Source organism: Leopardus geoffroyi, chromosome C2, assembly GCF_018350155.1.
Source record: "Leopardus geoffroyi isolate Oge1 chromosome C2, O.geoffroyi_Oge1_pat1.0, whole genome shotgun sequence".
NCBI lineage: Eukaryota > Metazoa > Chordata > Mammalia > Carnivora > Felidae > Leopardus > Leopardus geoffroyi.
The window spans coordinates 156,456,557-156,481,123 of record NC_059333.1 but is presented as its reverse complement, the minus strand read 5'-3'; the positions used below and the strand labels follow the sequence as shown (position 1 = coordinate 156,481,123).

At 38.2% G+C, this 24,567-nt stretch overlaps 1 protein-coding gene across 4 annotated transcripts in view; it reads left to right on the top strand.

The window, feature by feature from the left end:
- LOC123575845 (programmed cell death 6 interacting protein) overlaps positions 1-24,567 on the top strand; it is a 79,594-nt gene that overhangs the window by 28,751 nt on the left and 26,276 nt on the right. For 2 of the 4 annotated variants that reach the window (XM_045436679.1, XM_045436681.1), the window contains exons 5-11: positions 1,104-1,257; positions 1,693-1,793; positions 4,214-4,330; positions 15,721-15,943; positions 16,968-17,091; positions 19,373-19,550; positions 23,852-23,963. In XM_045436679.1, the coding sequence (XP_045292635.1) occupies positions 1,104-1,257; positions 1,693-1,793; positions 4,214-4,330; positions 15,721-15,943; positions 16,968-17,091; positions 19,373-19,550; positions 23,852-23,963 (1,009 nt within the window). Of the gene's footprint in view, positions 1-1,103; positions 1,258-1,692; positions 1,794-4,198; positions 4,331-15,720; positions 15,944-16,967; positions 17,092-19,372; positions 19,551-23,851; positions 23,964-24,567 lie in introns of all 4 variants that reach the window. The other 2 variants (XM_045436678.1, XM_045436680.1) reach the window with 1 other exon arrangement.

Below are 24,567 nucleotides of genomic sequence, written 5' to 3'. Positions count from 1 at the left end.
AATGGGCATGGATGACAGACATACTTTTCTTTTTGAGCCTCTAAAGGGCCAATATTTTAAAATGTGAAAATGAAGTCAACTTTACTTTTCTGTTAACTGTAACTCAGCTAATTGGCATGTGATAATAAATTCCGTTCTGTGAGTCCCCTTTGTGATTCACAGCAGGTCACCTAGTGTGACGGAAAGGGGGTGGTGATATCAGAAGACTTAGATAGGCTTGTCTAGGCTGTTTGCCACCAGGAAGCTGTGTACCCTTGGCCGTGTTCTTTCATGACCTTTGTCAGCCTCTCGTTCCAGATTTGTGACAGAGGCTGGGTCCCTTGCTGTTCTGGTCTGTGATTCTCTTAGTGTATTTAAGCAAGGTCAGCTCGTCGCTCCTTGCAGATACTCTGGTTTCATGATACCTCATGACCGCAGAAAACATGGTGTTCACTTGTAACACATAATCTTCAGTAATCTCTACGCAGCTCCTCCGTATAACCCACATCTTTTAATCCCAGACGGATTTCTTTCTTTTTCCCAGGATCATGTGTTCCATAAAAGCAGTTATTTTGGGTGAACCTCAGCAAAATATAATTTGGAATAAAAAAATCTGATGGGGATCATTTCACCAGGGACCTTTGAAAGCCAAATAGAAATCATTATCAATGGATAGTAAATGCTGTTCCTCAGGTCACCTGTGCTATTTGAGGTTTCCCCTAAGTACAGCGTGTTTAATAGTGGGACAGATGGAATTGTTTGGGACCAAAGCAAGATCATTTCGGTACTAAAAGCTCCTTAATAATATTTTATCCCGACCTCTATTCTCATATTAGTTTTGAGGAAATATATCTAAAAATAAGTTTAATTTGTCCCATGAAGTTGCTGTATGTTTTGGTGCAATTTACTCTTAATCTTAGTTAAATCTGTTTCTGTATAGTATTTTGGAAAAATACCCTTATTGTCTGTAGGTCATATGTTTTAGATCTGTAACAATATAAAAACTTAAATATAGTAACTGTTCAACTGAATTAACATTTGAAATGATTTGTGTGTAACAGTAGAAAGTTAAGTCTTGCTGAGTTTACATAGATTTTAAAGAAGTTCTTTTTCTCCCCCTCTAGTTTGCTAGTGGTGCCTTTTTACATATTAAAGAGACAGTTTTATCTGCCTTAAGTCGAGAGCCTACGGTGGACCTGTCTCCAGATACTGTTGGGACCCTCAGTCTTATTATGCTGGCACAGGCCCAAGAAGTCTTTTTTTTAAAAGCCACAAGAGGTAATTCCAGTTTTTTCTCTATTTTGTTACATGTGAAGAGAAGCGATCAGCTTTTATTTATTTTTTTTATTTTTATTTTTATTTTTTTTAAATTTTTTTTTCAACGTTTATTTATTTTTGGGACAGAGAGAGACAGAGCATGAACGGGGGAGGGGCGGAGAGAGAGGGAGACACAGAATCGGAAACAGGCTCCAGGCTCTGAGCCATCAGCCCAGAGCCCGACGCGGGGCTTGAACTCACGGACCGCGAGATCGTGACCTGGCTGAAGTCGGACGCTTAACCGACTGCGCCACCCAGGCGCCCCGCGATCAGCTTTTAAAATAGGAAGACAAGTGTACAAACTTGTGATCTCAGAGTTCATACTAAGTTATGATGTGTCGGATTATTTTATATATATATTTTAATTACAATGGCCAATGTCATATTTTATTCCAGATAAAATGAAAGATGCCATCATAGCCAAATTGGCTAATCAGGCCGCAGATTACTTTGGTGATGCTTTTAAACAGTGTCAGTACAAAGATACTCTTCCCAAGGTCAGTTATTGTTTTTGCAAATACTTGGTTATTTTGCATGTGGAAATACTTAGACGTTTTTGTATAGAAGAAAAACGTTGGAAATTATGTTTTATAAAAAAGAAACTTGAAGTTTTAGGAGAGGCATTTGAAGAATATGTTGGTAGAAATAATTTTTTATTTAAGAAGCATGAAAAATTCTTTTGTATTTAAGGGATGCCTTTGTCTCTACTCTTTACTAAACTTGTTTTTCCAAAATTCTTTCTGGAAATTGTTGAGCCTCTGTCTCCAGTAATTTTGTTACATCAAGGCATTGTGTAATTCTGATTCATTGGTGATCTGCTACAAGCATGAATACTTGAGCATGTTGATTATTTGCACTTTTAATTATTGTCCTGTTTTCTTAAAGATGAGTCTTAAAGCACAAAACAGACATAAAGACAAAAGGAAAAGAAAGCAAATTCATCCAGGATTTTGATTAGAATTAAGTTTTGCCAACAGAGATAGAAAATTGGGCTGCTCTTGTACAGCTAAGGAAAACAACCGCCTACCTGCTGCCGCATATCAGAGAAAATATTAATTGTTTTAATGTAAGCTTTTCTGAAGTGGCATTTGAAAAGACTAGTCAGTGATGGTCAAACGCAAAGCATATGATTAGACTAACGCGTAGACTCAGAATGATTTAAAAGGAAACTTACAGATTGAGGGAAATGTAGTGCGTTTCAACTACTCTTTCAGAAATGTTCAGGTAATTAGTTTTGTCTGTATGATAATAGCACATGGTTTTTGTTACATGATATTTTCTAGGAGAATTTATTGATTCATTTTATTTTTTCAAAGTTTGTTTAAGTCATCTCTACACCCACCATGGGGCTGGAACTCACGACCCCGAGATGAAGAGTCGCGTGCTCTTCTGACTGAGCCAGCCGGGCGCCCTGAATTTATTGATTTATAAGTCATTCAGGAAGCCTCGTAAATTACGAAATTGCAGACAGTTTCGTGGTGAAGTAAAAAAGCATAAATACATCAACGGCACACACTAGTTTAGTCAGAGAATTAGGAATTGATGTGAGGGAATTGCTGGAGATTTAAAATACACCAAGAGGTTACTAGAAAGTTGCCCAGGACTCTTGGATGTTAATACTGTTACTCCTGAAAAGAGCCTTGGGATCTTCTCTCACCTTGTTTTCATCTGAAAGACTTCACGTTCAGCTGCACAGTGTCCCGTAACATCCTGTTGGGCCATTAGTTCAGTCGTGTCACGGAGAGAAGAATGTCACCTTCAAAGACTTGGAAACTCCCTCTGCAGCATTCCTGGTATTCCTGGAGAATCTCCGGTTAAAACACCAAGCTGCTCCAGCCTTACCTTGAGAACTGGCCTGAGTACAGTCTGAGATTTAGATGTCTTTTTGCCGTTTGACTAATAAAGCTCATAAGGTATTTTCATATTCTGGTTGTAAAACTGGAATATCTGCAAGTAGTGATCCAGGAAGCTAGGAAGTTACTCACTGGGAGACAGGAAAGCATACCAGGTAGTAATTCAGTGTTTGAGTCTTTCCTATTTTTGTCTGGACAGTGATTGCCTAGTTTAATTCTTGGATTTCATGTGGCACGTACTTCTAAAGACAGTGAGGTTGCAGGCTGCGATTTGCCATTTTGGAAGAGCATCTACTGATACAAGTGCTTCTTGGTTCATATGTTTGGATCTTTTAAAATTAATTTTGACTGGAATCTTCTTCAAAACAAATTAGGGCAAAGTAACACTTTATCGTATTAGATATTAACTTAGTGTGTTTGTCTGTTTGCTATGTGTTTCTGAGTATGTAATCTGAAATGTTAGTGTTTATACTAAATAGTCTTTCTATGGCTAGAAGTCATCTTTATTAAAACGTCTCTTAGATATGAATTTAAGTGGGAACTTAATTTACTGTCTTTTGTCTTTTAAAAACACGATGAAACAGTCAGCTATAGAGCATTTTCATTAGTATATGTGAGTAATGGTGGTTTAGTTAACTCTAAGGGCTGGGTAAGGACTCCTAAGAAAGCTTCTAAAGCCTCGTGCTTGGTATTCCTCTGTGAATGTCTGTTCTCCTTCTCTTCCTAATGCATGCTTTCCTTTCTTCTTTGTAAACAAAATGTTGACTTCATGGCTTGATTGAAGACCTTATAAAAACCTAAATTGGCTTCACTTAACAGTGCAAAAAAACCCAAAAACAAAACCCCTTAATTTTAATTGGAAGAAAAAAATTGAATTCATTGACTTCAGTTCCTGTAAAATCATGTCGTCTTCTCTGTTTACACCTAATGACTAACCTGTCTCTAAACCATTAATGGGGTGATTTCTAATTTCTGTCTCCTTTTCCTTTTTCTTCCTGCATCCCGTGTTGTCTGTGGTGGTTTGTGTGGTTGGACTCTCCCCTGGTCAGTATTTTTATTTCCAGGAGGTGTTCCCTGTCTTGGCTGCAAAGCACTGTATCATGCAGGCCAATGCTGAGTACCACCAGTCTATCCTGGCAAAACAGCAGAAGAAATTTGGAGAAGAGATTGCAAGGTTACAGGTGAGTTTCTTGGAAATAAGTACTCGAGTAACTTGGCTCTCTCTTTTTTTCCTTAGTGAGATTCCCAGGTTTGTTCATAAAAACCTTTTCTACTCATTGGCCCTATCAGCAGAGAAAAGTGATTGTTTTTATCCTTAAGTTTTACGTGCTGGGTGCTTTTTGAAGTCTTATGTTGTATCTAAAAAATTATGTAAGATTTTCATTCAGTTCTCTTATTTATCCATTTTTTAAATATTTATTTATTTTGAGAGAGAGCGTGTGAGCACACACGCGAGCAGGGGAGGGACAGAGGGAGGGAGGAAGAGAATCCCAAGCAGGATACGCGCTGTCAGCACAGAGCCCGATGCGGGCCTCGATCCCACGAACGGTGAGATTATGACCTGACCTGAAATCAAGAGTCAGACGCTTAACCGACTGAGCCACCCAGGTGCTCCTCCCTGTTTTAATATAAAATAGTCTAAATTAATTACCAAGCTGCTTCACTTGTGGCATACCCTTTGTCTGAATTGGGATATGCAGTTCCACAGCTTGAGAAGGACATTGTAATACGGCTGACCCTTGAACAACCCTGGTTTAAACTGTGTGGATCCACTTATACACACATTTCTTATAGAACTGTAAATCTGTCATCTCTTCTCTGTGACTTTAACGTTTTCTTTTCTCTAGCTGACTTTATTATAAGAATACAGCATAAAAAGCATGTAACATACAAAATATATGTTATTTGTTTATTTTACAGGTAAGACTTCTGGTCAACAGTAGGCTGATAGTAATTAAGCTCTGGGGGAGCCCAGAGTTGTAGCAGATTTTCCATTGTGGGGGAGGGTGTTGGGGCCACTAACCCCTGCATTGCACAGGGTCAGCTGTATATGTGAATAGATCCTGTAAGCAGCAGAGTGCCTTCTGTGCGGTTGTCCATCCTCTCAGCATTGAGGTGGTCAGAAACCTGCTGTGAATCTGGGTCAATTTCATGAGAGGGGCAAGGGCTGTTTATAGGAGTCGTTTGTATTTTGAGTATTGATTGGTAAGCAGAGGGTAGGGAGAGGACTGTTAGAGAATTTTAAATATGGCCTGGATATTAGAAGATACTCTGCAAGTATTATTTAGGAAGTTCAGATTAATTTGTCTTTTTGTGAGAGAAGAACCCCAAGTCTTGTAAAAAAGAAAATGTGTGCTTACACTTCACAACGGACGAAATCAAAGAAAGGCATACTTTTTATTTATTTTTTGAAAAGCATATATTTTTTTAATAAAACACAGATATTCAAACATATCTCATTTGTCCAGAGTTCACTTTGATTACAGTAGCTTAGATTCTTACATAAAAATGCTTCTGAAAAAGGGGTTTCCATGGGAAGGATTTTTTTCAGTCTAGCAAATTTAAAGTATTAGAAATTTAGTTTCTTTATTTTCTAGAATTCTAGGACTATTAGTTTCAAGTAAGCTCTTACTTAGTGTCTCTGTCTATTAAACCAGTCACGTAAGAGTTCTTTTTGAAATTTTGATATTTAAAGTCCCGTGTGGAAAAAGGAAACTATTTCAACCTTGAGCAGTGAGAGATAAAGACTTTTTCCAGTTACAGACACGTAAGCGTTTGTAGCTTCAGTTTTTATAGCGTTAGTCATAGGTCAGAAGTTAGCACAAAAGGGCCGTGCCTCTTTCTAGGCATGAGATTTTGTTGCTGTTGTTGCTTGATTTGAACTCAGAAATAGGCAAACAGAACAAATAGACAAAAAAAAAAAAGATGACCAAGAAACCCTAATCTCTGTAGTCTGTGGCTCAAAGTACCCCATGAACCTGATAAAGATCATTACATGGTCATACCGAGAAACCAACTTTTCAGTCATTGCTGTGAGCAGTGGGGAAAAAAAAACTTTGGAAATGTCAGGGAAATACAACACAGCAGATGAAATAACAGTAAAGTTAAGACTGTTGCTTGGAATTTACATCTGGGGCCAAGACAAATTGTGGCTGGGCATATAGGGCTCATGAGATGCCCTACCAGGATAGTGCCCTTTATTTGACTACAGAAGCCTGTATACTTGATCATCTTGGTGGAATCCCTAACACTGACAAAGTATGGCTTTGAAAAAGGCGTAAAAATATATAGATACAAAAATGTGTCTCAATAGAATGGATATGTGTCAGATTTATTTAATTCATTAATGAGGGACCAAGTAAGATGGTAAAACTGGTTTTGTGAAAGTATTGTTTTTTCTTAGTTGTGACAGCAGTTTGTAGGTTTTAAGGAGATTGCTCTTACCAGGAGATATATCCTTAAGTATTTGGGGATGAAGGGTCATGGTGTCTGAACTTCAGTTTCAAATGATTCTGCAAAAAAGCACCCCCCCCCCCCATATGAAAATGGTAAAGCAAATATGGCAAATTGGTAACAATTGTTGAACCTAAGCAGGAGTCTTCTGTTATTCATTGTTGTTTTTTATTTCTCTTCTGTTTATATATTATTATTTTAAATTTTATTGTCAAGTCTTCAGAAGTAGATTCCTTGATTATGTTACATATACACCCAGTGCTCATCCCAACAAGTGCCCTCCTCAATGCCCATCACCCATTTTCCTCACCCCCATCAACCCTCAGTTTGTTCTGTGTATTTAAGAGTTTCTTATGGTTTGCCTCGCTGTCTGTAACTTATCTTTCCTTCCCTTCCCCTATGGTCTTCTGTTAAGTTTCTCAAATTCCACCTATGAGTGAAATCATAGATCTTTGACTTACTTCATTTAGCATAATACCCTCCAGTTTCATCCACATTGTTGCAAATGGCAAGATTTCACTCTTTTTCATCGCTGAGTGGTATTCCATTTGTGTGTGTGTGTGTGTGTGTGTGTGTGTATGACTTCCAACAGTTATGATGGACATATGGACTCTTTCCATATTTGGCTATTGTTGAAAGCGCTGCTATAAACACTGGGGTATATATGCCCCTACAAATCAGCACTCCTGTATCCTTTGGATAAATTCCTCATAGTGCTATTGCTGGTTCATAGGGTAATTCTATTTTTAATTTTTTGAGGAATCTCAACACTTTTTCAGAGTGGCTGCACCAGTTTGCATTCCCACCAACAGAGCCTAGAGGGTTCCCCTTTCTCCACATCCTCGCCAACATCTGTTGTTTCCTGAGTTGTTAATTTTAGCCACTCTGACTGGTGTGAGGTGGTATCTCTGTGTGATTTTAATTTATATTTCCCTGATGATAGCGATGTTAAGCACGTTTTCATGTGTCTGTTTGTCATCTGGATGTCTTCTTTGGAAAAGTGTCTATTCATGTCTTTTGCCCATTTCTTCATTGGATTATTTGTTTTTCAGGTGTTGAGTTTGGTAAGTTTTTTATAGATTTTTTGATACCATTTATTAGATATGTCATTTGCAAATATCTTCTCCCATTCCATTGGTTGCATTTTAGTTTCATTGATTGTTTCTTTTGCTGTGTGTAAGCTTTTTATCTTGAGGAGGTCCCAGTAGTTCATTTTTGCTTTTATTTCCCAGCTTCCAGGGGCGCCTGGGTGGCACAGTCAGTTAAGCGTCCGACTTCAGCCAGGTCACGATCTCGGGGTCCGTGAGTTCGAGCCCCGCGTCGGGCTCTGGGCTGATGGCTCAGAGCCTGGAGCCTGTTTCCGATTCTGTGTCTCCCTCTCTCTCTGCCCCTCCCCCGTTCATGCTCTGTCTCTCTCTGTCCCAAAAATAAATAAACGTTGAAAAAAAAAAATTTATTTCCCAGCTTCCAGAAACATGTCAAATAAGAAATTGCTGTGGCTGAGGTCAAAGAAGTTGCTGCCTGTTTTCTCCTGTAGGATTTTGATGGTTTTCTATCTCACATTTAGGTCTTTTATCCATTTTGAGTTTATTTTTGTGTATAGTGTAAGTGGTCCAGTTTCATTCTTCTGCATGTTGCTGTCCAGTTCTCCCAGCACCATGTGCTAAAGAGACTCTTTTTTTTTTTTTCCATTGGATGCTCTTTCCTGCTTTGTCAAAGATTAGTTGGCCATATGTTTGTGGGTCCGTTTCTGGGTTCTCTATTCTATTCCATTGGTCTGTGTGTCTGTTTTTGTGCCAGACTGTCTTGACGATTGCAGCTTTGTAATACAGGCTAAAGTCTGGGATTGTAATGCCTTCAGCTTTGGTTTTCTTTTTCAACATTACTTGGGCTATATGGGGTCTTGTGTGATTCCATACAAATTTTGGGATTTGTGAATATGGAACCACGTTGATTGATTTGCGAATATTGAACCAGCCCTGGCAGCCTGGGAATGAATTCCACTTGATCATGGTGAATAACTCTTTTAATGTACTGTTGAATTTAATTTGCTAGTATCTTGTTGAGAATATTTGTATCCATGTTCATCAGGGTCTGTAATTTTCCTTTTTAGTGGGGTCTTTGTCTGGTTTTGGAATCAAGGTAATGCTGGCTTCATAGAATGAGTCTGGAAGCTTTCCTTCCATTTCTATTTTTTGGAACAGCTTGAGAAGAATAGGTATTAACTCTGTTTTAAATGTCTGGTAGAATTTCCCTGGGAGCCATCTGGCCCAGGACTCTTACTTGTTGAGAGATTTTTGATAACTGATTGAATTTCTTCACTGGTTATGGGTCTGTTCAAATTTTGTATGTCTTTCCTTTTGAGTTTTGGTAGTGCGTGGGTATCTAGGAATTTGTCCATTTCTTCCAGATTGTCTGGTTTGTTGGCATATAATTTTCATAGTATTCTCTAAAATACAAAATTCTGTTTGTATTTCTGTGGTGTTGGTTGTGATCTTTTTCATTCATGATTTTATCTATTTGGGTCCTCTCTCTCTTTCTTTTTGAGAAGTCTGGCTAGGAGTTTATGAATTTTGTTTATTCTTTCAAGAAACCAGCTCTTAGGTTCACTAATCTGTTCTGCTGTTTTTTTTAGATTCTATATGGTTAATTTCTGCTCTAATCTTTATTATTTCTCTTCTGCTGGCTTTGGGCTTTCTTTGCTGCTGTATTTCTAGCTCCTTTAGGTGTAAGGTTAGGTTGTGCAGTTGGAACCTTTCTTGCTTCTTGAGGTAGGCCTGGATTACAGTGTATTTTCCTCTTAGGACTGCCTTTGCTGGATCCCAAAGGGTTTGCACTGGTGTGTTTTCATCTTCTTCCATATACTTTATAATTTTTACAATTTCCTGGTTGACTCATTCATTCTTTAGTAGGATGTTCTTTAACCTCCATGTATTTGGGGCCTTTCCGAATTTTTTCTTGTGGTTGATTTCAAGTTTCATAGTGTTGTGATCTCAAAATATGCATGGTATGATCTCAGTCCTTTTATATTTGTTGAGGGCTGTTTTGTGACCTAGTATGTGATCACTTTTGGGGAATGTTCTGTGTACACTCAAGAAGAATGTGTATTCTGCTGCTTTGGGATGAAAAGTTCTGAATGTATCTGTTGAGCCTATCTGGTCCAGTGTGTGTCATTCAGAGCCATTATCTCCTTATTTATTTTCTGCTTAGATGATCTGTCCATTGTTTTAAGTGGAGTATTGAAGTCACCTACATTTACAGTATTATCATCAATATGTTTATGTTTGTGATTAATTTATATATTTGGGTGCCTTCACATTGGGGGCATAAATATTTACAATTATTGGCTCTTCTTGATGGATTAACCCCTTAATTATGACATAATGCCCTTCTTCATCTCTTGCTAAAGTCTTTGTTTTAAAATCTAGTTTGGTCAGGGGCGCCTGAGTGGCTCAGTCAGTTAAGCCTCTGACTTTCAGCTCAGGTCATGATCTCACTGTTCGTGAGTTCAAGCCCCATGTCAGCTCTGTGCTGACAGCTCAGAGCCTGGAGCTGGCTTCAAATTCTGTGTCTCCCCCTCTCTCTGCCCCTCCCCTGCTTGTGTGCTCTCTCTCTCTCTCTCAAAAATGAATAAATAACATTAAAAAATTAAAAAAAAATAAAATCCAGTTTGTCTGACATAGGTGTGGCTGCTCCAGCTTTCTTTTGACATCCATCCCCTCACTTCCAGTCTGCAGGTGTCCTCAGGTCTAAAATGAATCTTTTGTAGGCAGCATACAGATGGATCTTGGTTTTTTTATCCATTCTGATACCCTGTGTCTTTCGTTTGGGGCATTTAGTCTATTCACATTCAGTGTTGTTATTGAAAGATATGGATTTAGTGCCATTGTGTTACCTGTAGGTTTCATGCTTGTGGTGATGTCTCTGGTCCTTTGTACTCTTTGCTGCTTTCCACTCACAGAGTCCCCCTTAGGATCTCCTGCGGGGCTGGTTTAGTGGTCATGAATTCCTTTGGTTTTTGTTTGTCTTGGAAGGCCTTTATCTTTCTTACTCTCAGTGACAGCCTTGCCGAATAAAGGATTCTGGGCTGCCTATTTTTCCTGTTCAGCACATTGACTATTTCCTGCCACTCCCTTCTGGCCTGCTAGGTTTCAGTGGACAAGTCTGCTACTATGCTTATGTGTCTCCCCTTGTAGGTTAAGGCCCGTTTGTCCCGAGCTGCTTTCAGAATTCTCTCTTTATCTTTGTATTCGGCCAGTTTCATTATAATATGTCACGGTGTCGATCTGTTTTTGATTTTGAGGGGAGTTCTCTGTGCCTCTTGGAGTTGGATGTCTGTTTCCTTCCCCAGATTAGGGAAGTTCTCAGCTATAATTGGTTCAAATAAACCTTCTGCCCTTTTCTGTCTCTTCTTCTTCTTCTTCTGGAACTCTTAGGATACGGATACTGTTTCTTTTCATTGAGTCACTTAGGTCTCTAATTCTCCTCTTGTGATCTAGTAATTTCTTCTCCCTCTTTTTTTCCCAGCTTCATCATTTTTCATAATTTTATTTTTTATTTTACACATTCTCTCCTCTGCTTCTTCCATGCTTGCTGCCACTGCATCTAGTTTATTTTGCACCTAATTTACAGCATTTCTTCATTTATTGTGACAATACCTTAGATCTTTGCTCTCTGCAGCAATAGATTCTCTGCTGTCTTCCATGCTTTTTTCAAGCCCAGCTATTAGTCTTAGGACTGTTAATCTAAATTCTTGTTCAGATATGTTGTTTTGAGCGATTCTCTGGCTGTCATTTCTTCCTGGATTTTCTTTTGAGGAGAATTTTTCCGTTTCATCTATTTGGCTAGGTTTCTGTCTTTTATGGGTTTTAATCGCTTGTTAAGTGTCCTGCACCTGTGAGTACTACCATATTTTAAAAGGGGTCATACGCTGTTCAGGGCCTGGCACTTCAGAAAGTGTTTTTTGACTGTGTTGCCTGCACTCTGTTGTTGCATCTTTGGCTGTTCTGTCCCACTGCTTTAGTGGTGGATTGTTCGGACCTTCCACCAGGTGTGTGTGGATTTGTCCGTTGAAGCAACCCTGGGCAAAAGGAAAATAAAGTGAAGGCGGGGGAACCTTATCCTGTACAAAGAAATGAAAGGGGTGGGAAAAAAATACCAGGCAGAGAATCAAAGAGACTATAAGGCTTAGTCCAGAGAGAGAAGAAAATAGGAAGGAGATACAAAATATAAAATAAAAAGGGGCGCCTGGGGGTCTCAGTCGGTTGAGCGTCTGGCTTTGATTCAGGTCATGATCTCACGGGATCGGGCTCTGTGCTGACAGCTTAGAGCCTGGAACCTGCTTTGAACTCTGTGTCTCCTTCTCTCTCTGCTCCTCCCCCACTCATGCTCTGTCTCTCTCTCTTCTTCAAAAATAAATAAAAACATTAAAAAAAATTAAAGAAAAGGCATATAAAGAATAGATTTAAAAGCCTGATCAAGCAAGCAGAATAAGAATTGACCAAAAATCAAATCAGAAACTATGAGCTAGATTCCAAAGGGAAGAAAAAAAAAGAGGAGGGTAGAAAGAAAAAGGGAAAAGAGTGAAGAGAAGGAAACAAAAGAGAAAAAAAAATCAAAATTAAAAATTAAAAAAACAAAACAAAACCAAGTCATATCTCTGATAGATAAGACTCAAAAAAAAAAGCGCCCTAAAACTATAATGTCCGCCCACCTGGCAAAGTTAATACTGATTAATAATTAATACTAGTAATGTAATATTACTGAAACCTAGTTTAGTTTTCCAAGACGTTTTCTGTGGTGTTTTTTCACAGCTGGTCTGTGCAGAACAAGGTCCTCGCATGGCATCTGGCACGTGTCTTACCAATCTTTAATTTGTAACCACCTCCCTCTCCTTGCCTGCCATATTGAGTTGTGTGTTTCTTACATGATGTCTGTTACCCCTTTTTTGTTACTTGTGTAAATATTCAATCTTTTTATATTTTTTATTAAAAATTTTTTTAATGTTTATTTTTGAAGGAGAGAGTGTGAGTCGGGGGTGGGGGGGCAGAGAGAGAGAGAGAGAGAGAGAGACAGACAGACAGACAGACAGAATCTGAAGCAGGCTCCAGGCTCCGAGCTGTCAGCGCAGAGCCCGACATGGGGCTCGAATTCACAAACTATGAGATCATGACCTGAGAAGAAGTCAGATGCTCAATGGACTGAGCCACCCAGGCGCCCCCCTATTTCAATCTTTTTAAAAATGATTTTGAGTTTTTCTTCACTTTCTTGCCTGAGTTCTGTCAGTTCCTGTTCCACATTTCTCTCGCTGTCTGCTATCACCTGCTGTTGTCTAGGCCATCTGGTCCTCTGTTCGTGTTTTCAGCATGCTGTTTTCATCTGCTTTGTGACAATATTTCCTTGGTGAATTTTCATTACCTATTGGAAAGTTACATGCTCATTTTCATCCTTTTCCTTCTGGTTTCTTTGTGTTGAAGCAGATGGGGTGCCTTTTCCATTACTTGTGTTTGGATGAGATTGATTTTAGTAGAGGAGTCGCAGGAGGCTCCTGAGTGGGGGCATGCCCCCCTCCGGTCGTGTGGTAGTGTTCTGAGCCTCTTTGTGTCGGGGCTCCCTCCTCGGCTTCACTTCTTTGGCTCTCAAAGCCTAGCCTGCTTGAGGAAGGGCTCTTCCTCCGTCCCTGTGTGTCCCTGAATCCCTCACAGCCTTTCCTTTGCGAGGTGCCGTGTCTGCTCTGAGAGTCTGTTATTTTGCTGACCTGTTGGAGTGCTTGCCCCCTTCCTTCTTTTTCCCTCGTTTCACTCCTCCTGTCTGCTTCCCCCGGCCTCCCTGCCCTCGATTAACCTGCCTCTTGCTCTCAGCAGTTCCCTCTCGGGATGAGGCCTCTCAGCACTCCCATTTTTCCTGCGACCTCTTGGTGGCTGACGTGGACCAGTTGGCTTTGCCTTTATCATCTGTTGGCACTTGTTTCCTTATTCCGTTTCATTGTTTTCAAATTTGCTTCAAGTCCTTTTCACTCATGGGGGTGGGTCCTTAGCAATCCCTTTTTTTCCCCAGTGTACTTGGTATGTCTTATCATTCTGGTACCAACTTTGCTATTTGAGGGGAGTGTTTGACCACATATTTACAAATCAAATTTGAAAAGCGATTTAAATTTGTGCCCTTTCTCATCTCCTAGTATAACTAAAGACGTAGCTTTTGTTTTGCTCTGTTGATTTTGCGTGTGAGCTACCTCTTACTTAGAATACTTCAGTTGACTTTTTTAGGTTTTCCTGGTATATAAAACATCATCTGTAGATGATCATTTTTTCCTTTTCTTTATACCTTCTTTATACTTCTTAATTTCATTTTTTTATCTAGATGTTTTGACACATTCTAAGGTTGTTGATGATACTGTTTCATTTTGACTACAGGAATGTTATATTTTCTGCTAAGTATGTTAGCAGGTTTGGGGGTTGAGATTTTATCATGTTAATGAATTGGATATCTATTTTGATTTTACTGAGATTTTCAAAAATATCAGTGATGAATATTGAATATTATCAAATGCTTTTCAGTATCTGTGGAAATAATTTGATTTTTAAAAATTTAAATCTATTATTTGGATAATACATAAATAGGTTTTCTTAAACCATTCTTGTATTTCTATAACTTTGGTGTTTCATATTTGCTTTCTCTCCTGTGGTTACTCTCTATAGATGTTCTTTATATGCCTGAGAATATTTCATATTCTCTAGTTGTGGTGTCCAGGGTTCTGAATGTCTGGTAGGTCAAACTCATTAATTATGTTATTCACATCTTCTATAATCTTACAGTTTTTTTGTTTACTTGGTCTGTCATGCTGAGACAGGAGTGTTAAAATCTTCCACTCTGATGAGGGGTAAATTTATCAATTTCTCATTGTAACTGTTTATATACATAGAGTCTTTCTAAATGCAAAATTTAAGAAGTTTTAGGTCTTTCTGGCAGATTGGCAGATACCAAACATTAAGCACTGAATTTATCCCTGATGATGCCTTTGGCTTCATTGCCTCTTTTATCTGCTGTTATTATATCTGAAACCACCTAAGTAATGTAATTTAAGCTCTAAATTTATGTGAGGCATATGCTCATCTTATGAATTATGAAGGTAGACCTTTTATTTTTGTTTCTAAATGTTTATTTAGAGAAAGAGCGTGAGCGGGGGAGGGGCAGAGAGAGAGGAAATCTCAAGCGGGCTCTGCACTGTGAGTGCAGAGCCCGACTCGGGGCTCAGTGTCACGAACCATGAGATCATTACCTTAGCTGAAATCAGGACATCAGATGCTTTAACCAACTGAGCCACCAGGTGCCTGAGAGTAGACCTTTTTAAAAAAATCTATTCCTTTTTTTTTTTTTTTTTAAGTTTATTTTGAGAGAGACTGCACAAATGGGGGAGGGGCAGAGAGAGGAGGACAGAGGATCTGAAGTGGGCTCTGTGCTGACAGCAAACAGCCCGATGCAGGGCTTGAACTCACACACTGTGAGATCATGACCTGGGCTGAAGTTGGGTATTAACCGACTGAGCCATCCAGGCGCCCCTAAAAAAATATGTTCCTGTCAATGCTGAGGTTCCATGCTTCTTTGTTGACTTCTTGTGTTGGCTGGGTACTTTTTTTCTGACCCAGCCTTTCACTGTTGGAGTAGACATTTGAGGTTCCTGCCTCCATGTGGGGCAGTGAAACGAATGTTTCTCCGTAGATGGAGATGTGTTTGTTTTAAGACCCCTGTTTCAGGTCTTCATGAGAGCTTGTAAGACGTTTTAATTGCTAGTCCTTTGGGTTATGGAAATATTCGACAGCCAGCCTTCCTCAATGTTGGTTTATACTTACTGGCCTCACTTACTATACATACTGGATTTTTTTTTTTTTTTTTTTTTTACTTTCTTGGTAATTCACGCATGTGTTGGGACGGATGCCTACTATGTTTATTCTTCATTTTTGATATTTTGGAATTTTGGGATGGGATAATTTCTAGGTTATTCTGTTGACCACATTGCTGGAAATGCATGTCCTCAAAGAAATTTTTTAAAAACCATTGCTTAGATCATTGGTTGAGAAAAACAAAACTTTTTTTAACATTTTTTTTTTTTTTTTTTTAGCACGCAGCAGAATTGATTAAAACAGTGGCATCTCGCTATGATGAATATGTCAATGTGAAAGACTTTTCTGACAAAATCAGCCGTGCCCTTTCTGCAGCAAAGAAGGATAATGACTTCATCTATCATGATCGAGTTCCAGACCTTAAAGATCTGGACCCAATTGGCAAAGCCACACTTGTGAAATCTACCCCAGTCACTGTCCCCATCAGCCAGAAATTCACTGGTATGTCAAGTACTCAGATACGCTTTAATCTTACTCATCTTTTCCCCAGTTTAATCTGTTGTTTTTGGTAGCGAAAATCACATAACTGCTATCGTATGTTTTGAATATGATTTGCATTCATGTTCAAAATGAATATGAGAATAAAAATGAAGTGTTGTATCTATAGTGAAAATTCAAGATGGAAAGTAAATGGTAATAAAGCATGTGTAAACTATCCAACACAGTCAGAAAATTTGAAACTACATTTGAGTAATGATTGAGATTTTAAGCATTTGTCATTTTAACATTTGTTATATTATTTAGGATTCTGCTATTAAAAATAAACATTCATAAATATGACTTAAATGTATAAACTTACGTAAGTCATGGTTGTATGGGATAAATGTTATAATATCCTTGGATTTTGTAGATGTATTCAATGTATAGTAGTTTATAGTAGTTTCTAGCTGAGATCCCAAGGATAGTATTGTATGTTATTGGGAAAGGCTGATTATTTTATTTATTTCTGTTTAGCAAACAAGATGTGTTCACCATGTGCCAGGGACTCTTAAGTACAGATAACTAGCTCATAATTAATATTCTCACGGTAGTCTCATGAGATGGGTACTATTGTTATCCCCCTTTGCATGATGAGGATATCGACGCACAGAGTGCTTGAATAATTTGCCCAATGTTGCAGAGCTAGAAAGTGGTGGAAGGAGCTGGAAATTAAACCCAGGCAATGTGGACTGCTTAACCAGTATAATCAACTAATAAAGAGTATAGGTCTTCTTCACCAAAGAAGTCAATGACAAACACATCTTAAAACGTTAAGAAAATTAAGTTCAAAGAAAAAGCTCTCATTGTTCATGAATATAGTGCTCTAAAAATTCTCTCCATCGTTGTACTTCCAGTAGTGATTTAGTTTTGATTTTTAAATATTTGTAGATTTTTATGTGAATATAGGAAAGGGAATATGAGCATTCACTTTACAGATGGACTTTTTGTCTTGAAATTTTGTTGAAATTCACATTGCTCATTTTAGATTTGTTTGAAAATATGGTTCCTGTGTCAGTGCAGCAGTCGTTGGCCGCCTATAATCAGAGGAAAGCTGACTTAGTTAACAGATCAATTGCTCAAATGAGAGAAGCCACCACTTTGGCAAATGGGTAGGTACAGCTTTAACTTTCATAAATATATCTGTAAAGTTCTAATGTTTTCTGTTTGATTGTTACCCTAACTAAATAGTTTATGAAAGTTTGGTTTTCTGAGCTTGGAACTGAATGTCAAGGCTGTGTGAGGTAGCAAATACACATTCCTATGCACTTCGGGTAGATGCTCTATCTGTTAAGTCCTAACAAATAGACTTGGAAGAAATTCGATTACTGAAACAAGTGAGAGTTTTTGACCACTAATTTACATGGTAGGAGATACCTATTTGAGGGAAATGAGAAGTAGAAACGAACTTGTAAGTTAAGATAGATAGCATGGTACATGGTTCAGTATTCTGAACTAATTTTTGTTAATGGTGGATTGAAGAGTAACAAAATAATTCATTGGCTTTTAAAGTGTCTTCAGTATAATTTTCAATGAAGTACAACAAATAGACCCACTTGAAGTGTATAGTTCAGTTCTTTCTGATCAATTTATACCATGTAACCACCACCACCGTGATCAAGATAGAGAACATTTACATCACCGTAAACAGTTGCTTTGTGCCACTTCAGTCCTTCTTCCCCTGGCCCTTAGCCACTGCTCATCTGCTCCCTGTCACCCTAGGTTGGTGTCACTTTTTACACAGGTTAATATAAACATTATAGCGTGTGCATTACATTACATGTACATTACGGTATACAACACGTTAGGGTATTGCTACAGTATGTATGGATGGAACCCTTGCGGTATGTTCAGCGCATATAGTGTGTACTCAAAACATGTTCGGCTTCTTTCACTTTGCGTAATGTTTCTGAGATTCATCTGTGTGGTATGTATCAGTTTGGTCCTTTTTATTAGTGAGCAGTATTTCATTTTATGGTTAAAAAGCAGTTTATTCTACATTTGCCTATTGGTGGACATTTCATGTGCTGTGAGCATGGACGTGCAAACCTTTGTGTGGACAGGTTTTATTTCCTTTGGGTAAATACCTAGGATTACAGTTACTGAATTGTTCGGTTGGTGTAAGCCTAACTTCCTGCAGAACAGCCAGATTGTTTTCCAAAGTGGTGGCTCCAGTTCATATTCCCACCTGCACTTTTTGGGAACTCTGCATCCGTGGCAGCACTTTGTATTGTCAGTCTTTTTAATAGTTTTAGCCATTTTAGTATGTGTGTAGCAAAATCTAATTGCGGTTCAGTTTACATTCCTGTGATTACTAATGATGTTGAGTAACTCTTCGTGTGCTTACTAGCCATTCATCTATCTTTTGTAACGTATCTGTTGATATTTTATGCTCGTTTGTTAAAATCGAGTTTTTCTTGTTCTTAGTATATTTTAGAGCAAGTCCTTTGTCAGGTATATGTAATTGAGAATTTTTTTTTCCTAGTTAGTTTAATTTTTCAGGTTTTAATTTTGATGGATGCATGGATTTTGACCTGACTTTTCTTTTTCTAGAAAGGAAACATAAGTTTACCTTAATAGCCCCTCCGTTATGTAAATGAAATAATACTTGATACTGTGCTACAAAACTGAGAACAGATGAAGATTCTGTGATTAATACCTAGATCAATTTTGTAGTCTTCACGTTCTGCTTAGATGACATGAAATTACAACTATTTTGTATATTATTTCTGACTCGCCAGTGACAGTATAACAACCAGAAGTATGGTAAAAGTTTGTATTTTTTAAGATAGAATTTTTGATTTTTAATTTCTTAGACTAAAAGAAGTTAAGTTTGAGCTTGAGCTCAAGGTAGCTCATGTTTTTTAATGTATATTTCTTACTTTTTGGCTTTTAATTCTGAACTGTGATCTTAATTCTTTAACAATTTTGTTTCAGTTTTATCAATCACTGATTTCATTTTTTTATTCCTGTATCTTTGCTTTATTTTTCCATTGATGAGGGTTGTCAATTATTTTGGGGTGTGAACTCCATTGCTATTGATTAGGATATACAGGAGATTAATGTTTAAAAAAAATTTTTTTTTAATGTTTATTTTTGAGAGAGAGAGAGAGAGAGAGAGAGAGAGACAGAGCATGAGTGGGGGAGGGGCAGAGAGAGAGGGAGACACAGAATCTGAAGGGGGCTCCAGGCTCTGAGTTGTCAGCACAGACCCCGACGCGGGGCTCGAACTCACAGACTGCGAGATCATGACCTAAGCTGAAGTCGGATGCTCAACCGACTGAGCCATCCAGGTGCCCCTTTTTTAATTTTTTTTTTTTTTTTTTTAACGAGGAGATTAATGCTTTAAAGATGGTTTAGACCTCAAGATGACACAGTATCTCATTTTTTCAGGGTGTTAGCTTCCCTTAATCTTCCAGCAGCAATTGAAGATGTGTCTGGAGATACTGTACCTCAGTCTATATTGACTAAATCCACATCTGTGATTGAACAGGGAGGCATCCAGACTGTTGATCAATTGATCAAAGAGCTACCTGAACTACTACAAAGAAATAGAGAAATCCTAGATGAGGTATGTTTTAAGAGATTTGTTTTTCAAGTAAAAACTGCTCTACGCCTTGGTGTCCAGTGGGGATAAGGACTGGTTGCTTTCTTTTGTTGGGTTTTGTAGGGTAATACTCACCATCTTGATGAATTTACTGTGGCCGAGGGCCTGCCTTTCAACTTCAAGAGGAGTTCTGATGGAGGGAGAATGAATGCCTTAAGGGTGTATAAATGCACATTAATGAAACTCATGTGACCATGATATAGTATTGATATACTGTGAGAAATTACTGTCACACAAACTGTTCAGACTCTTCATAATTAATGATTTCTTTTCTATGAAAGATTAGATTTCTTGGTAAATGTAGAATCAGACTGAGGAGGTTAGGCCATCAAAGGTTTTATAAGCCCACTGTATCCATCTTCCAGTAAGAGAGGGCATTTTATCAATGGGTATGGAACACTAAAGTTTTTTGGCCAAAGTCAGCTGTTTGACAGTGTTAATTCTCCGTTTACAATGCCTTCACCTCTTCACAATGTCCTCATTGATTCACTTCTTTCTTTAGTGATAAATATATTCAAAATGGTTATATAAGCTTTTGCCACTTGAGGAGTCACGTCTTTCAGGTGACTTCTGTTAATCAGATTAGTGCTTTAGTCCATGGTGTTTAGTTTTCAGCTGACTTGCAGAGAATATTGTATTTACATCATTTCCAAGTACTTTGGGACAGGGATAGAGGACTTAAGTAGCGTTGACCCTTGCACAGCATGGGGTGCTGACCCTCCCTCCCCCATGCAGTCAGAGATCTGAGTGTAACTTGGGACTCAGACATAACTACTCATAACCCACTGTTGACTGGAAGCCTTACTGGTGACATTAATAGTCGATTAACCCATATTTTGCATGTTATATATATTATATTCTGCATTCTTAAACTAAGAAATGTTATTAAAATCATAAAGAAAATCATAAAATCCTAAGAGTCCTACATTTATAATATTGTACTGTAAAAAATCCACATGTTAAGTGGACCTACAAAATTCAAAGCTATGTCATTCAAGGATCATCTGTACAGTGTGAACCATGGGGAGGAGAATATTTACCTCCTGGGTTTTGTTTGTTTGTTTGTTTTCTTTTTAAGGGTTTTCTAAAGTAAAAGAGTGAAACCTGTAACCTATGGAACATAGTATGTGCTTAATAAATGATAGCTATTATTACTATTACCACCATATTACTATGATGATGAGAGTATAGTCACTATACTAACTGATGCAGAAGTGGTTGTGGTGGCATATTAGCTACTGAAAAAGGTTAGAAAACTTAAATGAAAACTTGCTGCAGTATTGGCCTGGGGAATCTGATTCATGAGCGGTTCTACATTAATTATACCATCAATGTTACCAACCTCATCTATGTAGAGGTAGTCATTGATCAGATAATTGAAAGCAAACAGAATTGATGGTACAGAGTTCGGTGCCAAAACCTTGCTGTACCGAGCTTGTTAGAAGTGCAGCATCTCAGACCCCATCTCAGACCTTCTGAATCGGGATTTGCATTTAACAAGATCGCAGGGTCATTTGTGTGTACGTGAATATTTAACAGACACTGCTCTTGAGGTCATAGACTTGGTTGATTTTTATGTCAAGCAAGCTTTTATCTGGTGTTGCAATTGAAAGGACATTACAATAGTAGAGAGCCATAGGGAGAACAAGGGGGAGAGTGCTATTTAAGGTCACACGAAAGTGGAAGCAGCAGGAAGTAATTGGCAGGGAGGGAGAAGACAGATGCTGGAAAATGCAGGTATCGCAAGGCAAATATCAGTCTGGGGACATTTAGTAAGTGGAAGTTACAGTTGTAAACCATTCTTCAATGTTGGAGTTGGAGTTGGATTCGATTCCCGGGTTTTGTTCTTAGCTGTGACCCTGGGCAGATTACTTAACAATCCTGTCTCACTTGACTTACCCCCAAAAATGGGAGAATAGTGTGTATCACGTAAGATAGCTACGAAGTGGGATCATGCGTGTACCTGCTAGTTGGTAGTTATTAAATATCACTGTATTTCCTTGATTTTAAGATGTCATCGACTAGAAGATGCATATTTGATTTTGAAACGAGTTCTATGGAAAAAGAACATTGCCTATTGAAATACTGTATTTCAGTGTAGTTGTGAGGAGCATTTTTGTTAGAAATATTAGTGTGTGAAAAGCTTACCTTCTAATTACAGTGAAACTGGCATGCTGAGTGTGTGTGGTACATGTCTGTTGCCTGCCTGTCTTAACATGAGGTACTTTTACTTGTCTCGTTTGATGTTTCTAGCAGCCTTCTGGAGTAGTCACTCTTACCTGGTCAACTGTACTTGGAGAGTCTCCTTTTAAGTCAGTTGTGAGTTGTGGAGTCAGGTTGCGAAGCTGGTATTCTCTGGTGGCTTTTAGGAATTTAGTTTAGTCTTGATTTTCAGAATTTTGAAGTGTCCAATTAGGTTAATTTTTAGATAATCAATTTATCGTGGCTAGGGATCTGTTGGGTCTTTTAATCTTCACTCCCGGTCCGTAGATTCTGTTTCTTCAGTTACTTCTTTTCCGTTATCTCCTAACGAAGTTCTTCTAGTGACTGATGGTTCTTTTGATGATGATCAGTTTTCCTATCTCTTAACATTTCTTTGACTTTTTCTCTTTGTGCCTCTGGCCCGCCTTCGGCTCATTAATTGGTTATTAGCCGTGCTTTTTGTGCTTTTCAGCCATTCTGTTGAGTTTTTGTTTTTCATTTTATTGGTACCTTTTGTTTTCATCATATCTAATTCTTAAAAAACAGTCCCTGTGTTTATTTCACAACTGCATGTCTGTTTGTTTTTGAGGTAAAATTTGCATAACATAAAAGTCCTCATTTTAACCTTAAAGTGTACAAGATGGTGGCATTTAGTGCATTCATCTTGTTGTGCAAGCGTGCACTGTCCAATTTCAGAGTGCTTCTATCACCCCCGGAAGAAACCCCCATCCTCATTAGCAGTCACTCCTCATGACCCCTTGCCCCGTCTCTAGGCAGCTGCTAATCTGATTTCTCCCTCTGGATTTGCTTGTTCTGGACATTTCATGTGAATGGAATCGTAGATGGCATGTGCACCTTCTGCCTCTGTTACTGAGCACGATGTTTTCAGGTTCATCCGTGTTATAGTGTCAGCACTTAATTTCTTTTCATGGATGAATAATACTTCAATTGTATGGAGGTATCACCTACTGTTTATCCATTTATCAGTAATAGATATTTGGGATGTTTCGCTTTTTTGGTTATTAATAATGTTACTTGGGAACGTTTTTTAAGCACCTGTTTTAAATTCTCTTAGGTATATTCAGAGGAGTGGAGTTGCTGGGTCATATAGGAATTCTATGTGCAACTTTTTTAGGAACCGTCGAACTATTTTCCAGAGCAGCTGCACCATTTTACATTCTTACCAGCAGTGTGTGAAGGTTCCAGTTTCTCTACATCCTTGCCAACCCTTACAATTTTTTAATTCTAGCCAGCCTTGTGGGTATGGAGTGGCATCTCATTGTGGTTTTGACTTAACCTTTATACAGAAAATCCTAAAGTTAGTAGTTTAATAGGGATTGCACTGAATGTTTTGAGCAATTTGGGGAGTATTGCCAATCTTTACAATATTAAATCTTCTGTGAATATGGAAGGGATGTCTTTCCATTTATTCAGGTCTTCTTTAGGTTCTTTCAACAGTGTTTGGTAACTTTTAGGGTATAAGTCTTGCAACTCCTTGGTTAAATTTATTCCTAAGTGTTTTATTCTTTTGATGCTATTTAAATGGAATCGTTGTCTTAATTTCAGTGCTTTTTGGATTGTTCATTGCTACAGTATAGAAACGCAACTGATTTTGTATGTTTCTTTTGTATTCTGTAACTTTACTGAATTTGTTTATTATTTCTCATGGTTATTTTGTGGATTCCTAAGGATTTTCTTTATGTAAGGTCCTGTAATCTGCAAGTAGAGGCAGTTTTACTTCTTCCTTTTTGGAATCTTTGTTTAAAGTAGTTTTGGCGTATGGATATACATATTCTCTTAGTTACTCTTCCTTTTTAATTTACTGAATAAGGTAATGGCTAAATGCAGCCCTGCATTTTATAAGACTTTGTGTTAAATATGTCATAAGTTGGATTTGTGCAACAAAACTGTTGTACCAGTTGGTACCCCAGCCAGTAACGTAGGGGCACTCACTCCCATCTCACTAATTTTCACCTGTCTTGAGTCTGATCATTTAAAAAGTGTTTTACATTTTTTATTATCAGAAATGATATTTCATTGTTGCTTTGCCCCCTTTTTAAAAGTCATTAAGATTGTTGGATGAAGAAGAAGCAACTGACAATGATTTGAGAGCAAAATTCAAGGAACGCTGGCAAAGGACACCATCTAATGATCTCTATAAGCCTTTAAGAGCAGGTAAAAATGTGCATAAATGGCTTTCGCTTGCATAAGTTCCCCATTTTTCTAAAGGTGTTATTTTTAAGTAATCTCTATATCCAGCACGGGGCTCCAAGTCACAACATTGAGATCAAGAGTCATGTGCTCTTCTGACTAAGCCAGCCAGGTGCGCAATAAATTCCCAATTTGGACCCACATTTTTGATTGATTACATTAGGGTCATTTGTAAACCAGTTGTTACTAAAACTACTATTATGAAAACACAGGTGTTTTTCTCAGTTCATTGTAAGATAAAAACTAAGTAACAGAGGTAGTCCATGTTCATTTCATTGTATGAAGTTTGGATTCTTAAAAATGGTATAAAGTAAAAATTAAAATGATTCTGGGGGCGCCTGAGTGGCTCAGTCGGTTAAGCCTCCGACTTTGGCTCAGGTCATGATCTCACGGCTGATGGGTTTGAGCCCTGCATCAGGCTCTGTGCTGACAGCTCAGAGCCTGGAGCCTGCTTCGGATTCTGTGTTTCCCTCCTTCTCTCTGCCCGTTCCCCACTCACACTCTGTCTCTCTGTCTCTTAAAAAAATGAATAAACATGAAAAAAAAGTAAAAAAAAAAAAGATTCTGT